The sequence below is a fragment of the Rhinopithecus roxellana genome, chromosome 11 (assembly GCF_007565055.1).
Source record: "Rhinopithecus roxellana isolate Shanxi Qingling chromosome 11, ASM756505v1, whole genome shotgun sequence".
Classification (NCBI taxonomy): domain Eukaryota; kingdom Metazoa; phylum Chordata; class Mammalia; order Primates; family Cercopithecidae; genus Rhinopithecus; species Rhinopithecus roxellana.
Window position 1 is genome coordinate 106,911,623 of NC_044559.1, and position 18,020 is coordinate 106,929,642.

Sequence of the window (18,020 nt, forward strand, 5' to 3'; positions counted from 1 at the left end):
GGTTCAAGTCCCGGCTCAGCTGCTGTCTGGCTGCACAACAACTGGACAGACCCCCTGACCTCTCAGGTCTCATTCCCACCAGATTTTCTGGGGAACAAGCCACAGTCTTCATTACTAAACTACAAAATGTATTTTGCATAAGTATGTATGTAAATAAATAAGTCATCTTTTGATAATAACATGAATTCTGTTTTGTTGTTTGTTTGTTTTTGTTTTTTGAGAGAGAGTCTCGCTCTGTTGCCCAGGCTGGAATGCAGTGGAGTGATTTTGGCTCACTGCAACCTCCACCTCTTGGGTTCAAGCGATTTTCCTGCCTCAGCTTCCCAAGTAGCTGGGATTACAGGTGTGCACCACCACGCCTAGCTAATTTTTGTATTTTTAGTAGAGATGGGGTTTTGCCATGTTGGCCGGGCTAGTCTTGAAATCCTGGACTAAAGTGATCCACTCGCCATGGCCTCCTTAAGTGTTGGGATTACAGGTGTGAGCCACCGTGCCTGGCCTAAAATGGATTCTATTTTAATATCAGTCAATCACAAAACAATCCCCATAGACAGCCCTCTCTTAGATGCTAATATTATTTTCACTAAAAAAAGGAGGGGAGACGAAAAAATGGCATCCTTAGTAGAATGCAGCTTGTAAGTTTCCCTCCAACTCTCAATACATTTTGCAATCCTGTTAGTTCTTCTTCTGTAATAATTCGGCTCTTTCAGTTCTCCTCCTCCCCTCTTTTTGGTGTGTCTAATTTGCTTTGTATGCATTTCTTTGGCGCTCGCATGGCTTTGCATTTTAAATACCAAGAGTACATAAAAATAGCCATTTTGAATCCATAACACCTCTGGAATATTTCCACCCATAGGCACTTAAATATAGAAACTTTTATTCAAATAGCTCACACTATGATTTTGCTTTATTATTCTAAGAGCTCTGGAGTTTAGGAATAAATCACATGAAAAGGAGGTAGTGCTGGGACGATGCCAGCATGCCCCCTAGTGGGCAGCATGAAACATTTCATTTTTAATAAGGGTCCAGCCACGTTAACATGTTCACTGTTCAGTTGCTAATCTTTGAAGAATGAATTGCATATCTTTATAAAAGAATTCCTGTGCATTATCTTTGGCTTCTTAAGCAGAGAACGGTGAGCACGAGGAAACCTCTCTATCACGACTCAGGTCCATTTCTTTGGATCATCTGTAAGATTCCATCACTGAGTGAATTTCTGTGCTAGCTCCGATTTGGTGCCGCCCCCTGTGCCTGTGGGATGTCCGCGTGGTGCAGACAGTAAGTCTTGGTGTTTCCAGTTCCAACAGTCTCACTACTACTAATGCTTCTAAGACTTTATTTTTTAAATATTATTTTTAAGTAGAGAGGGGATCTTGTTATATTGCCTAGGTTGGTCTTGAACTTCTGGTCTCAAGCAAACTTTCCACCTCAGTCTCCCTAAATGCTGGGATTACAGGTGTGAGCCACCTCGCCTGGCCATGCTAATGCTTCTAAGTTTGTAGTCTCAAACTTGTGAAATTACCAATGGGCCTCACTTAACACATCCTCTTAAGGATAAATATTAATAAGTAATATTAAGGCATCCTAATGTGTTAAGAGGAGGGATCCTGACCTTCAGGGAGATTTGGGCCATCAAGGGCACGATAATATATAAAGGATTACTGTAAAAGTGTTAGAACACCCATTTAAAATAGGCTATTCTCTTATTTAGCATCTTGTGTCTGTACTTTCTTCCATCTCACTTAAAAAAAAAAAAAGACCCACATAATTTCTTGGAAATAAAAACATAATAGCCCTTTTAATAAAAAGACAAAAGTGGTCGAGACTGTGGCTGGCATGTTCTACACAATTCACATTCCTTAAAGTTTCCATTAAGTCTTTTTAGGAAGAAAAGATTGTCCTCATTCATTTCTGGCTTGCAATTATACATTTCTTGACACTTTTCAAAACAGAGACACTAACAGCAAGAGACTTTTTCACCTGAGAGGTCTGAGCAAAAGCTCTCTTTACCTGTTAATTATCTTAGGAGTCTATCGTGGCAGCAATTGACATGCGACCCTTACAGGTCTTCCTTATTTTGTGGCTGTAATCACATGGGAAGGTCATTTGTCCAGGTTTTGTCTCTGTGTATCTGTCAGGCTTAGAGATGGGCAGAGAAACAATTCTATGGAGAGACTGTTTCTCATTCTTGGACTAACAATGAATACCACATATTTGTCTACAGATTAAAGGCATTACTCATTTAAAAAAAAAAAATGTATACAAGTGTATACACAGTGGAGGGAAGGCCAGGGAGAAAGCAAGGGGAGAAACAGTTATGGCTTATACTCACTTTGTACTCTGAAGAAATACGACTTGTTTATATTTCATGTAAAATATTAGAAGGATTGGCCAGGCGCGATGGCTCATGCCTATAATCCCAGCACTCTGCGGGGCCAAGGTAGGCGGATCACTAGAGGCCAGGAGTTTGAGACCAGCCCGGCCAACATGGCAAAATCCCAACCCTACAAAAAATACAAAAATTAGCCAGGCGTGATGGTGCACACCTGTGGTCCCAGCTACTAGGGAAGCTGAGGCAGGACAATTGCCTGAACCTGGGAGGTGGAGGTTGCAGTGAGCCAAGATCACACCACTGCTTTGTAGCCTGGGCCACATGGCAAGACTCTGTCTCCAAAAAAAAAAAAAAAAAGTATATACAATGCTAGTACAATCTAATAGATATATTTTCCTGGGTAAATATTATATTAAAGAACACAGCACTTCATTTTTAAAAGGTAAAGTGTCAGAAAGTGTGTGTGTGACATCAATCATTAGAGAAATTACGGTAAATTGTTCAAAATGATACACAGTTTGGCAATCAGATTGGAGAAGGTGCAGGAAAGCTTATTTTGATTCAGTTCTTGGGAAGAAAAGATGAAAAGTTAACACCTGCATACCAAAAGAAGATAGCAAAAATGAAAACACAGCAGAAGTCCTCTACTGTTTGGGGATGTCATTCTTTTCCTCCTTAACCTCTTGGGATTTTTGGATACTATTTTAAGATTCTTCACTGAAATATTTTCTAGGGGAATTAGCTCCCAAAACAGAGCTATGAGGCTTTAACTTGAAGAAAGACAGAACGTACATACTGCTTTACAACTGTTAGCTATCAGGCTGGCAGTCTTCTTGAAGGTCTTCTCAAGGTAGTGTGCAAATCTTTCATTCTCATTTTCTTTTGACCCAAGCTGAAGAAATTCACCTGTAAAGAAGGAAAAGAGTCATTTGAGAGGTGATTTTATTGCCTAGCTACACACCAGGACTGAATAACAAAGAAGAAAAATCAGAATCAACGTACCACGCACCAAATCTTCAATAACTTGGGTTAAAATAGATATAACAGTTGTATTTCCAATTCGTGCCAGAGCTATAGATGCTGCAGAAAGAATTAAATCTCCAGCAAGAACAGCCTAGAAAAAGACAGGGGGAAAACAAAACGTTCAGAAAAATTTATCAGAGCAGTAGAGCCAATGATGAACCTGACTGGAAGGAAGCTTTGTGGAAGTGGGGGCTCATCTTGGATGCAGGTGTTTTTACCTTCCTCTTCCTCAACAGGAGTCCGTAACAATCAGCTACAGATTTGGACAGTGTTTGAACTGGATTGGCTCTCAGAGATGACCATGTCACTCTTCCCAGTTCGTAACAATCGGTTACAGATTTGGGACAGTACTTGAATTGGACTGGCTCTCAGAGATGACCATGTCCACCTCCCCAGTTGACAGTTGAAGAAATCAATGCCTGGAGAGGGAGAGCAGTTTCACCCACCAGCCCCACCAAAATGCAGCTGCCTTCAGTTTCACTACACTGGATGTTCACTCTTCCCTTATGCCTTTCCACTTACTGTTCCTTCTGCTCAAAAAGTTCTGCCCCCTTCTTCACTGAGTGGACTTATTTGCATAATTAGTTCAGATGCCACCTCTAAGAAGTCCCCCCCAATCCCTAAGTCTGGTCAGATGCCTCCCTTTTGTGTGAGTACAACACCCGTGCATGCTGTGACCATCACATCTTGCATACCAGTCAGTGATGCTCTAGTCTCTATGCTCCCAGATCAACGGGGAGGGTGGGGTGGAGGGGGAGCTCGGATTAGGAATCACCTCAGCTAGTACTGAGCACACCCCAGAGCATGGCACGAAAGAAACATGTTATTTTCAATGAAAATCAAACCAAAGAATTTTGGCTCCAAGTGAAATGCTTTTTGTACTATGTGACACTGCCCCTCATTCCCAGACAAAAAAAAAATTTTTTTTTCCATTGAACACTAAGCAATCAACATCTTTCCAATCTTCTTTAGACTGTGATGGATGTCTACACTGTATTAGTGACTAGTTATAAATTACTGCATAAATAGTTGAATTATATGCTATAATCAAATACGCTCTATGTATATTAATTTGCATATTCAAAAATATATATGTTATATTCTTTTTTTTTTTTTTTGAGAAAGAGTCTTGCTCTGTTGCCCAGGCTGAAGTACAGTGGCATGATCTCAGCTCACTGCAGACTCTGCCTCCTGGGTTCAGGCGATCCTTCCACCTCAGCCTCATGATTAGCTGGGACTATAGGCGTACACCACCACGCCCAGGTAATTTTTGTATTTCGACTAGAGATGGGGTTTTACCATGTTGGCCAGGCTGGTCTCGAACTCCTGGCCTCAAGCGATCCAACTGCCTTGGCCTCCCAAAGTGCTAGGATTCCAGGTGTGAGCCACCATGCCCGGCCGTAAGTGTTATATTCTGTAGTAATTAGTCATAAAGGCTAGAGTTCATAGAATTTTCAACACAACTATTTTAGGTACTTATCGTCTTAGTTCTTTGGTATCTAAAATAGTGATGTCCAGTGTGTTTACCAATTAATCACCACTTTATATAATATACATATTATGTAAGATATCCTGATGTAAGTATATGCTTATAAAGTCATTTTACAAATTATGATATATAGGTACCCATTCATATTCTCCCACCCAGCCCCTACATCATTAGCACCTCAGGGCTCAGGATCCATTGGCTTTTACTTCTTTCTTCTCCTGGCTGAGGGGATCCTAGAGACCAAAAGGTCCAGCATATGACATGGAAGCCACAGGACTGTGGACAGCCAGGGGTGGGAGTTAAAGGAAAGAAGAGATAGGAAGCCCAGGCCAGGCCTAACAAGGGCTCACCGAGAGGGCACAGTGTGTGTGGGTTTTTGTACCAGTAACACAGCATTTGTGGGTCAGAGGCAGAAACAGGGAGGAACTGGCAAGTAGCCCTGTGCTAAGCAGATGGCCGTCAGAACTGAAAGAGGCAGGTGAGAGCAGCATATGTATCCTTGGCCTGCCCTCAGAAAGAGGCCCCTAATGGCAGAGGCAGACACACAGAGGCTAGCCAAGGTGGAGACCATCATTTGTTCTCTTGATCCTCTTCCCCAACCCAAGGTTCCAAATAAGGCTTTAGGACTGGCCCTGCCTGAAAACAGACACAGCTGATTGCAGGGACGGGTCATAGAGTTACCCACGTCCTCTCCAAATCAAAACGCCATCTGCTAAAAAAGCCAACATTCTGATGTATAGAATTTAGTCAACAGGACGTAAAACCTTTCCATCTAAAATTTGAAATAAAAGGCATATAAATGAAATTGCAGGACTCGATTTCAAAACAAAGTCATTTATGTTCAAATAACACCAGCATGTGAAGATAATAATAAACATGTGTGTGTGTGTGTGTGTATCTTCTTTTAATACGGAGAATAGGAATGAACCAGGAATACCATAAATCTGTGAGAGAAAAGGAGGTGAAGGTGGGGTAGTTCTGTTTGCACAAACTTTTTTTTTTGAAATGGAGTCTCATTCTGTTGCCCAGGCTGGAGTGCAGTGGTGCAATCTTGGCTCACTGCAACCTCTTTCTCCCAGGTTCAAGTGATTCTCCGCCTAAGCCTCCTGAGTAGCTGGGATTACAGGCGCATGCTGGCTAAATTTTTTTGTTTTTTCAGTAGTGACGGGGTTTCGCCCTGTTGGCCAGGCTGGTCTCAAACTCCTGACCTCAGGTGATCTGCCCGCCTCAGCCTCCCAAAGTGCTGGGATTACAGGCGTGAGCCATTGTGCCTGGACTGCACAAACTTTCTGTTTGCTCTTCAGTGGAGGCACGTGTGTGGTGATGGTGATGGATGCCTGTGCATTTTCATTCTCATCTGTTCAACTTTATTCTCATCCTTTAACCCAGAATCTACGCATCCTTAAACCAAAGTCCCTGTTTCCCATATTCCCAATGCTAATAATATAGAAATATGCTTTAATATATACATATACGAACTAAATCCAATGACAGAACTTCTATTTCAAAAGACAGAATTTTCATGGTAGAACAGTATCTCTCTGAGGTTTCTTTTTCCTTTTTTTTTAGTTTTGTTTGCTTTGACATTTATATGCAGCACTCAAACAAATGTTTAAAAAATTAAACTGAATCTGGGTAATCTAAGCCCAAAAGTAAAATGTTTGATTCCTCATGAAATACACCTTTTGGATACCCACAAAAATCCCTTTCCTCATAACCAAAGGAATTCTATTAGAAATACTAAGTTTATTTTTCCACGGTATTTTTTATTATTTATTTATCAAGTATCTGTATATAGACAAGACATGAATACTTTTTTGAAATTCAGAAGACCACATTACATTTGAGCAAACGTATTTTTAATGAGACAAATCTGAGAAACAAACGCGGTCCAAAAAGCGTGTGATTCAGTAAGAGAGATTTAAAAAAAAAACAAAAAAAAACATACCTTCTTTTCACCCCAGATCTTATTAACTGTGTGTTTTCCTCTTCGAGAACTTGCATCATCAATAACGTCATCGTGAACCAGACTAGCAGTGTGGATCATTTCTGCAATTAAGGCTATGGTGCGCTGGCTGGCTTGCACATGTCTAATTAACAGAAAGCAATGCTTTTTTAACAGACGCCGCCTAGAACCTTCTCAGCAATCAGCTTGTGAAAACTGGACATCGGATCTAGGATAAAGAATGTTATTTCTCTAAGAGAAACAGTATAAAAACTCTGGCTTCATGATAGAGCCATTTCTATACATATACAAACGTATGAGAAACCCTGCCACAACTACATTTTATGAATTCCGCATTAAAGAAGTAGAAATTGTACAGTTAACCAAAAATGCAGTAAATGATCAGAAGTCTGGCTGATCTTATTGGGCTGAAGAATCATCTGTATGACAGTGTTCTTGGTCAGATGTTTAAGTTTGTAAGTTTACAATTAAATTTTGGGGTGGATAGGGAAGAGAGGCGAGAAGCATTTTTAAAAAGTATTTTAAAGACTCAACTGTCTCAATGTTCAAAGCTTTTAAAACTTTTTTTTTTTTTTTTTTTTTTTTTGAGACAGGGTCTCGCTCTGTTGCTGAGGCTGGAGCGCAGTGGTGCCATCCTGGCTCACCACAACCTTCGCCTCCCAGGTTCAAGTGATTCTCCCACCTCAGCCTCCACGAGTAGCTGGGACTATAGGTACACACCACCCCACACAGCTAAATTTTATATTTTTAGTATAAAATTGGGGTTTCACCACGTTGGCCAGGCTGGTCTCGCACTCCTGACCTCGAGTGATCCGCCCGCCTTGGCCTCCCAAAGTGCAGATTACAGGCCTAGTAATTACAGGCCACGGATTACCGCGGCCCGCATAGTAATGTCTTCAATTAAACATTTAGTATGACAATCTCAGTAATCAACAGAAGATGTTTGTAAAACTTTCTTCCAACTCACATTTAACCTTCTCATTAGAAATTTAAACTTTTATTTCCCAAATTTAACGCAAACTATAGGATAAGTAGGCTCAAGAAGATAGTATGCAGATATGAATTTTACAGTTCAGAGGGAATGTCCCCCATTTTACTTCAATCATTATTACCACCATCATCTATGGAAATTTTTATTTATTTTTTGAGACAGAGTCTTGCTCTGTCACCCAGGCGCCCAGGCTGTGGAGTGCAGTGGCGTGATCTTGGCTCACTGCAAGCTCCGCCTCCCAGGTTCACGCCATTCTCCTGCCTCAGCCTCCCGAGTAGCTGGGACTACAGGCGCCCGCCACCACGCCTGGCTAATTTTTTGTATTTTTAATAGGGGCAGGGTTTCACTGTGTTAGCCAGGATGGTCTTGATCTCCTGACCTTGTGATCCGCCCGCTTCGGCCTCCCAAAGTGCTGGGATTACAGGTGTGAGCCACCGCGCCCGGCCATCTGTGGGAATTTTTAAAAACTAAATTTCAAGAAAATCAAACTGGGGAAATAACCATTTGGAACCTAAAACATATGCCTGATTTAAACACGCACTAACCAAATGTTGCACTTACTCCAAATGCTTATTTTCAAATATCATCAGGTTACATCTTACAGGGGAAAGAAGGGGGAGGGATTCTGAAATATGACTTTTTATTTAAAAATCGAATCTGAACATCTGCACAAGGTAATGCTCATTCCAATTCCTCAGACCCGGCAGAAAGCAATGAAAAATGAAGTATAATTACATAAAAGTGCTGGAATTTAACGATTGACACTAAATCAGCATGAGAAAAGCTTTCGATCTTGCTTTACATATAATTTTACAATATGATGTCATGCTGGCTCCTCTTATCAGCAGCCCTGGAACTAAACCCTAGACCCTTCCAACTGCTCTCAGCCTGGAAATCGTGTCTACAGTGCTACTCATTCTTTTCTTTCTTTTTTTTTTTTTTGAGATAGAGCTTCGCTCTTATTGTCCAGGCTGGAGTGCAATGGTATGATCTCGGCTCACTACAACCTCTGCCTCCCGGGTTCAAACCATTCTCCTGCCTTAGCCTCCCGAGTAGCCTTGCATTACAGGCGCATACCACCACACCCAGCTAATGTTTATATTTTTCGTAGAGACAGGGATTCACCATGTTGACGAGGCTGGTCTTGAATTCCTGAAGTCAGGTGATCCATCCATCTCGGCTTCCCGAAGTGCTGGGATTACAGGTGTGAGCCACCTCGCCTGGCCTCATTCTTTATTAATATTTCAGTTACAACTTCTTAATATGTCTAGATCACAACAGATTCTTCCAAGGGGGAAGTATTAAAACAAAAGCAGTGGAGGGTAGGGACAAATTAGCATATAAAAACCACTTTCCGTAGTCTAGGCACAGTTACAGGCTCCTGCCTGTAATCCCAGCACTCTGGAAGGCTGAGGCGGGCAGATCCCTTGAGGTCAGGAGTTCGAGACCAGCCTAGACAACATGGCGAAACTCCGTCTCTACTTAAAATACAAAGATTAGCTGGGCATTAGTGGTGTGCATCTGTAATCCCAGCTACTTGAGAGGCTGATGCAGGAGAATCACTTGAGCTGGGAGGTGGAGGTTGAAGTGAGCTGAGATTACGCCACTGCACTGCACTCCAGCCTGGGTGACAGAGACTCCGTCTCAAAAAAAAAAAAAAAAAAGAAAAAAGAAAAAACCAAAAACCCCAATAAACCACTTCAGTAAATGAGAAAATAGAGGTTCAGGTGACTTTTAAGTCACCTGAATCCCTCAGTGAGATCCAGTTTTTACATTAGAATACTTAAATATTTTTCAGGTAAATTTACTAGGCCCTATCTTCTTTGAGCTGAAAGCACAGGGAAAGATATAGAGATTTACAGGTTTTTTTTTTTTTAATATAAAGGCTATTTTTAAGAATATTTTTACAAGTGAATTTCAGTCTAATAAATTAGACACCTCCTATTAGTTAGTAGTAGACCTTACCTTAAAACAACAGGTAAGGTCTAGCCTTTCTCATGCATTCAGAAGTTGGGCACCACTTCATTATCATAAATTGCATCAGCAGACAGGGCTCCTGCTGAGAAGCTGCAATGAAATTGGCAGCACTCACCAAGATACTAGAGTTGTTTTGGTAAATCTGAAGCTATTATTACAACAAAGGTTTCGTAAAATATTTTGAAATTTCATAGACCACTACATACCCATCTAAAAGTGTCACTTTGTGCCTGGCGCAGTGGCTCGCGCCTGTAATCCCAGCTCTTTGGGAAGCTGAGGTGGGAGGATCACCTGAGGTCAGGAGTTCGAGACCAGCCTGGCCAACACGGTGAAACCACGTCTCTACTAAAAATACAAAAATTAGCCGGGCGTGGTAGTGGGTGCCTGTAATCCCAGCTACTTGGGAGGCTGAGGCAGGAGAATCGCTTGAACCTGGGAGGTGGAGGTTGCAGTGAGCCGAGACTGCACCAGCCCTGGGGGTAGAGTGAGACTCTGTCTCCACAAAAAATAATAATAAATAATTTAGAAAATAGAATTAAAAATGTCATTTTGCATGGCTAAATTGTTGACTGATGAAATCAGGATGAAACTGGAATGTTATCTGGTACTGTAACACAGTCTCCACATAGACTATACATCGTATTTCAGATGCTCCATAGTTTTACTTGATGTATTTTTTTATACAGGTTGGCTTTAGTGTGTGTCAGCTTAAATCTGGAAAATGCTGCCACGGCTTATCCATAACATGAGGGTGGGACACATGACCAAAATGCACAGATTACAGAAAAGCCTCACACTGTCCTTAAGACGACATCTCCAAAATGCCACACTGAATCAAGCCTTCAAAAAACTGGGCACCGTTTCTACTTCCTACTGTGAAATAGTGTTCACATTTTCCCAGGATCTGGGAGAGGTGACAGGCAAGGTAGCATGGAAAACGAGGCCCTTGGTCTTGAGAGTTGGCTGCGTCCTCTGTACTTCACACCCGCAAGAGTATGCTACGATTCAGCATGCCTCTCAGGACTTTTCTTCCCCGCTTCATTAGATTTAAAAAATTATCATCATTTTTTTTGGAGATGGCATCTCGCTCTTTCCCCCAGGCTAGGTAGGGCGCAGGAGCGCGATCTTGAGTCACTACAACCTCCGCCTCCTTAATTTTAGTCATTCTTCTGCCTCAGCCTCCCAGGTAGCTGAGATTACAGGCGTGTGCCACCATGTCCAGCTAATTTTTGTATTTTTAGTGGAGACGGGGTTTTGCCATGTTGGCAAGGCAGGTCTCAAACTCATGACCTCACATGATCCACCTGCCTTGGCTTCCCAGAGTGCTGGGATTACGTGAGCCACTGCACCCGGCCAAAAAAAATTTTTTTTAATAATGAAGAGTTTCAAACATACCTAAAAATAGATAGAATAATATAATGACCCTACCTGTGAATCCTTTACGAGATTTACATGCAGTTTTACAAAATATATTTTCCCTGTTCATATTAAATATAAAATGTGAAGTCATAAATTGCAAGTAAACCCCCGTGTGTAGGGAGGGATTCGTATCAAGGGCGCCTCCAATCTAAGGAATGGCCCTGCAGGGAGGAAGCCTGTGAGCTCCAACTTCAAGGCCATCCTCCCCAGCCACTGCTCATTCACCTTCTAAACCTAAAGAAACACGTAAGGCTCAGAGTAAAATCTGTCTCTCTTCAGTGGGAATTGTTTTAACTTGATCATAACAGTCATAGATTTGTTAGCATTTTAATGTCAAGAGAAAATAATTGGTATCTAAAAGCAGCAACACTTGAATATTTTCGGATTTAGTTGTGGATACAATGGATGTCTGCAAAGTTGCATCATAAATGGTGTGGGGTCCACGCTCTTGCTTATTTGCTTGCTACTGAAGCAGCACTTACAAGAGCTTCTGAATCTTGGGATATGTGGAGAGAGACCCCTATGACGATATCTGGATCTACAACTTATCCAGGTTGCTCTGTGCAGAGCCTTCTCTACAGGGTCCAGGGTACTATGGACTAACCAGCATTCAGTTCTTTCAAACTGGGCATGGGCAAGGAAAGTGTAGGAGTGCCCAGGCGCGGTGGCTCATGCCTGTAATCCCAGCCCTTTGGGAAGGGGAGACAGGTGGATCACTTGAGGTCAGGAGTTCAAGACCAGCCCGGCCAACATGATGAAACCCCGTCTCTACTAAAAATACTAACATTAGCTGGGAGTGATGGTGCGCGCCTGTAATTCCAGCTACTCAGGAGGCTGAGGCAGAAGAATTGCTTGAACCTGGGAGGCGGAGGTTGCAGTGAGCCGAGATTGCACCACTGCACTCCAGCCTGGGCAACAGAGCTAGACTCGAAAAAACAACAATAAGAAAAGTATAGGAGTTGATTCCTTCGCAGACAGAATCAGCCTCATCCTGGCATGGAGGGTGCTGAAGAAGGTGCACACACCACGGTCACAAGCCCTGCAGCCCTCTTGCTCTCACTGAGGTTCTTGTGCTTGACCTTGCACTCATGCATGAAATGATGACCATCTGCTCATCAAAATCTCCACCTTAGTGAGTGTCCCTTACTGTAGACTGTACTTCAAAGATCCATTTTAATAGTGATTACGGACATATCCAAAGTGCCTTCTCCTAGGTGAAAGACAAAGCCATGTCCTTTGGTAGCAACCTGCTTGCCTAACAGCAGCAGCAGTGGCTGGCTCAATGACGCAGAACACACACAGAAACCAGGAACGGTTCTAGAGTTGTTAGTGGCCTGACCTTTGGGATCACTGGAGCCAGTCAGTGCTAAATGGCTGTTTTGTTACAGTCTTTCCAGGGATAAGCTTTGGTAATTTCCTTAGTTTTTACGGTGCTATAAAAGTCACCTCCTCTGAATACAGGATTGTTATCACACCTGGACTCTCAACCTGTTATCTAATGTGAAAACTGTGTCTTATAATTTGACCCTCTAAACATCTAGTTCAGCTTTGAAAACTGGACTAATGTAATTCAATGCCATTGACTGTTTGCAAAATTGGTATCAACTCTGTTTTCTGGACGTGTCTAGTCTGAATTATCTATTTTGTGGATTCCTACTTTCTCTACCCAGACACCATGGTTAGCAAGATTCAGAAAGAAAACAAACACAGGGTCCTGAGCTTTTCAGGGCCCTACTTCCCTTTGAGAATAAACTATAAGCCATAGAAACCCTTCCCCAGAAAAATCCAAATATACACAAAATACTGCATACAACGTCAAGTGGTTTACAGATACCCCACAACTCCCCTGAATCTCAAGTTAAGAACTCCCCGTAATCTAGCAGGGAACATTTAATGGACAACTGAAAAGCTTAATAAAGGAAAATATAAAAATCAGTAAGTAGTAGTTTCTCCCTCTTGCTGTTTCTTAAGATATACCTCCTATCGTTTACTAAAATCCCCTCCAAAGTTTTGTTTTAAAAATCCCTCATTTGTTTTGTTTTGTTTTTGTTTTTTTGAGACGGAGTCTCGCTCTGTTGCCAGGCTGGAGTGCAATCGCGTGATCTTGGCTCACTACAACCTCCACCTCCCGGGTTCAAGCGATTCTCCTGCCTCAGCCTCCAGAGTAGCTGGGACTACAGGTGCATGCCACCAGGCCCAGCTAATTTGTTTGTATTTTTAGTAGAGATGGGGTTTTACCGTGTTAGCCAGGATGGTCTTATCTCCTGACCTCGTGACCCACCTGCCTCAGCCTCCCAAAGTGCTGGGATTACAGGTGGGAGCCACTGCACCTGGCAAGAAATCCCCAATTTAATATATATCTCAGAAGCAAAAAAAAAAAGACACAGTATCTGATAAGCCTCCTAGGAGCCATTAAACTTTGATTGTCAAAGGTTTAAAGCGGTCTCCCTCAATTATGACATCACCAACAAGCGAGCCTGTCAGGTTCACTGATCTGGGGCCACTGAGGCTGGAGGGGCCTCTGCTGGCACTGAACATAGATGATGCTGCTCCTGAATCTTTAGTTGCCGTTTCCTCCTACTTTCCTAAGCCTTTCTCAGCAAAAGCAAAATCACAAACGGCCCAGCTCTCCAGAAGCCTTGTCCCTTCTTCTTAAGTGGCATGGAAATAATACTTACATATTTAGGCCTTTAAGTGCCTGATCCAGAAGAGTCCGCAGAAAGCAAGTATTGTCAGGAAGTTGGGGCTTGGAGAGCAATTGCTAAGGTACTGTACTACCCAAACCCACGCCAAAACCGTGACTTGTTCCCATGCTGGACACTGTCTCTGCACTGTGACTTTCCTAAGCCCTGCTCCAATCACTCACAGGGAGAATGAGGCTGCAGTTCAGACATCCCCTGGAGAGGGCAGTAGTGAACTTACTACTTAAACTAGCAATGGCTTTTGTTATATTCTCCCATGTTTTCTGCAACTAACAATTTATACAGTTTCCATAAGGCAGACTGAAAAAACTTCCAATTGGCCGGGCACGGTGGCTCACACCTGTAATCCCAGCACTTTGGGAGGCCAAGGCCGGTGGATCACCTGAGGCCAGGTGTTTGAGATCAGCCTGGCCAACATGGCAAAACCCTATCTCTACTAAAAAACACAAAATTGGCTAGGTGTGGTAGCGTGCATCTGTAATCCCAGCTACTTGGGAGGCTGAGGCAAGAGAATTGCCTGAACCCGGGAGGTGGAAGTTGCAATGAGCTGGGATTGTGCAACTGCACTCCAGCCTGGGCGACAGAGCGAGATTCCATCTCAAAAAAAAAAAGAAAACGAAAAACTTCCAATTATGGGGACAGTGGGTGATAGTACTTAAAAAAATATTTCCTTCCCATGTTTATTTCTGAGAGCAATGAAGTGTATTATGAATTAAGAGGGAAAGTAAAAAGATAAACACATTCTCTAGGCCAGTGATTCTCAACCAGGGGTGATTCTGTGCTGTGTGGGACCGTGGGACATTTGGTAGTGTCTGGAGGCATTTCTGATTGTTACCAACTCAGGGGCATCTAGCAGAGCCAGCGATGCTGCTAAACATCCTGTAATGCACATGGCAGCCCCACCGACCCCCAATAAAGAACAATGTGGCCCACAATCTCAACAGTCTCGAGGCTGAGGAACTCCGCTCTGGACCACAGGAGATGTTATTTCAAGTCTGCTTCAGAGGGAGCGTTTTTGCTGCTCTGCTTCCGGTAAAGTGAAAGTGATCCTGATGACAGTTAAAGGTCAATGCCAGAGATTTCACTGTTTGCTACAAATATACTGTGAGCTCTTTGAAAGGCCCAGCTAAAGTGGCAGCCAGCCCTGGGCATGGACAATGTGCTGGACAAGGCAGGACCAGCAGCAGGGCAGAGAAAGCTGTGGGCAGAGGTGAGCAGCCACTAAGAAGCAATATCTGACACTCATCCTTACAGCGTCATTAAATTCAGTGCTGACAAATCTTAGGCATTCCTTAAATATCTACTGAGAAGGGGAAATATAATACAAATGTTCAACACTAGGGAAATGTATTAGTACATTACAGTCTACTGGAATTTCCATCAATAGATTATATAATGTAATTGTGAAGACATTTCATTATTTTCAAAACTTTTTTTTTGAGACTGAGTCCAGATGACTTAGACTTGACATGTCCAGAAAACAGAGTTGTGATGGATTCTGAGACATGCCCCCAGACCCCCTGTGAGTGTATGACTCTGCCCCAGCTGCTGTACCCCAGGTATGGTTGGTACCTGTTGGCCTTCATTCCTTAGCCTCTTCAAGGATTGCCTCGGCTACAAAGAGTCCTCTCACCATAGGCTGTGTGCCTTCGGGAGGCAGCCCACATTCGAGGACTGAGAGATGAAGGGCCATTCTACCTGCACACCCTAGAGGGCGTTTCAGGCTGTTGATTGCAGCTCAGCTTCTCCTGCTCCCCAGTCCTGTTTCCTCTCCCCACCCTCAGGTGTCAGTAACCCCAAGGGATAATCCCGAATAAACATCCTGTTCTTTAAACTTCATCTCAGAGTCTGCCTCCTGGAGAACGTAACTTGCAACAAGCTCAGCAAAACACAAGCTCATTTTATTAAAGAACCCAGATCAAAAAAGAGCTTTATGGGCTAGGCACAGTGGCTCACGCCTGTAATCTCAGCACTTTGGGAGGCCGAGGTGGGTGGATTACCTGAGGTCAGGAGTTTGAGACCAGCCTGGCCAACACGGTGAAACCCCGTCTCTACAAAAAATACAAAATTAGCTAGTCATGGTGGCACACGCCTATAATCCCAGCTACTCAGGAGGCTAAGGCAGGAGAATCGCTTGAACCCAGGAGGTTGAGGCTGCAGTGAGCCGAGATCGCGCCACTGTGCTCCAGTCTGGGTGAGACTCTGTCTCAAAAAAAAAAAAAAAAAAACTTTATGATAAATGGATTTCTCTAAAATTGCTTCACTCACTGAATGCAGCATAGTTATGGTGTCTGCATGTTTCTCAGACAAGCCAAACCTAGCCTGCTCAGCAGCCTCATTGAAGACACTGTTATCAATGGCACCTGGATCTTGGCACCATCCATTCCTGTGTGAAACTCTTTTAGCTCTAGGAAGTGAATATCATTGCCAGCAATCAGGATAACAGACTACCCAAATTGTGCTGCACAGAGATCTGTTGATAACAATTTTGCAGATAGTCAATGGCATTGAATTACATTAGTCCAGTTTTCAAAGCTGAACTAGATGTTTAGAGGGTCAAATTATAAGACACAGTTTTCACATTAGATAACAGCTTGAGAGTCCAGGTGTGATAACAATCCTGTATTCAGAGGAGGTAACTTTTACAGCACCATAAAAACTAAGGAAATTATCAAAGCTTATCCCTGGAAAGACTGTAACAAAACAGCCATTTAGCACTGACTGGCTCCAGTGATTTCAAAGGTCAGGCCACTAACAACTCTAGAACCGTTCCTGGTTTCTGTGTGTGTTCTGCGTCATTGAGCCAGCCACTGCTGCTGCTGTTAGGCAAGAAGGTTGCTACCAAAGGACATGGCTTTGTCTTTCACCTAGGAGAAGGCACTCTGGATATGTCCGTAATCACTATTAAAACGGATCTTTGAAGTACAGTCTACAGTAAGGGACACTCACTAAGGTGGAGATTTTGATGAGCAGATGGTCATCATTTCATGCATGAGTGCAAGGTCAAGCATAAGAACCTCAGTGAGAGCAAGAGGGCTGCAGGGCTTGTGACCGTGGCGTGTGCACCTTCTTCAGCACCCTCCATGCCAGGATGAGGCTGATTCTGTCTGCAAAGGAATCAACTCCTATACTTTTCTTGTTTTTTTTTTTTTGAGTCTAGCTCTGTTGCCCAGGCTGGAGTGCAGTGGTGCAATCTCGGCTCACCGCAACCTCCGCCTCCTAGGTTCAAGCAATTCTTCTGCCTCAGCCTCCCGAGTAGCTGGGACTACTGGGCACTATCACGCCCAGCTAATGTTTGTATTTTTAGTAGAGACGGGTTTCACCACGTTGGCCAGACTGGTCTCGAACTTCTGACCTCAAGTGATCCACCTGCCTTGGCCTCCCAAAGTGCTAGGATTACAGGTGTGAGCCACCACACCTGGCCTAATTACAAAGACATTTCAGCAATGTGCGAAAGAGTTTAAAATACAATGGTAAGCAAACAAAGCTGAACACAAAAGTATACGTTACTATCTTGAATAACCAAATACAGAATGGACAGGAAGAGAGAAGGAGGCGACTGCCAGGCCAGATACTAGGGAAAGGCTTTTACCTTTTAAGATTTCCTTTACATTGAAACATTGCAGGTTTTTTTAATATTTACAACTTTTATATATATTCAAAACGTAAGAGTTGAGGACCAATAACCAAAAAAAGTCTTTCTTTTTGGAGACAGGGTCTTGCTCTGTCACCCAGGCTGGAGTGTACTGGTGCAAGCATGGCTCACTGCAGCCTCCAACTCCTGCACGCAAGCAATCCTCCTGCCTCAGCCTCCCGAGTAGCTGGGACTACAGGCATATGCCACCATGCCTGGCTAATTTAAAATTTTTTGTAGAGACAGGGCCTTGCTGTGATGCTCAGGCTGGTCTTAAACTCCTGGGCTCAAGCGATCCTCCTGCCGTGGCCTCCCAAAGTGCTGAGATTACAGGTATAAGCCACCTCGTCCAGGCTCAAAATGTCTTCTTTAAAGATGATTTCGCTTCTGTACAATTCAGAAGGTCACAGAAGGCTGCCACCCCAGCGTGTGCGTTTGTTGCCCAGCATAATGGTGCACTTATCACTTTAGAGCAATCAATCTTTGT

General features: G+C 43.1%; 1 protein-coding gene across 5 annotated transcripts in view; it reads right to left on the reverse strand.

The window, feature by feature from the left end:
- PDSS1 (decaprenyl diphosphate synthase subunit 1) overlaps positions 1-18,020 on the reverse strand; it is a 50,817-nt gene that overhangs the window by 19,513 nt on the left and 13,284 nt on the right. For 2 of the 5 annotated variants that reach the window (XR_004059921.1, XR_004059920.1), the window contains exons 6-8: positions 6,793-6,934; positions 3,335-3,446; positions 3,125-3,238 (exon numbers count right to left, since the gene is read on the reverse strand). Coding sequence is in view for 2 of the 5 variants with exons in the window: in XM_010381453.2 (XP_010379755.1) it covers positions 3,129-3,238; positions 3,335-3,446; positions 6,793-6,934 (364 nt within the window). In the remaining 3 variants the exon portion in view is untranslated. Of the gene's footprint in view, positions 1-3,124; positions 3,239-3,334; positions 3,447-6,792; positions 7,019-18,020 lie in introns of all 5 variants that reach the window. The other 3 variants (XR_004059919.1, XM_010381453.2, XM_030940039.1) reach the window with 2 other exon arrangements.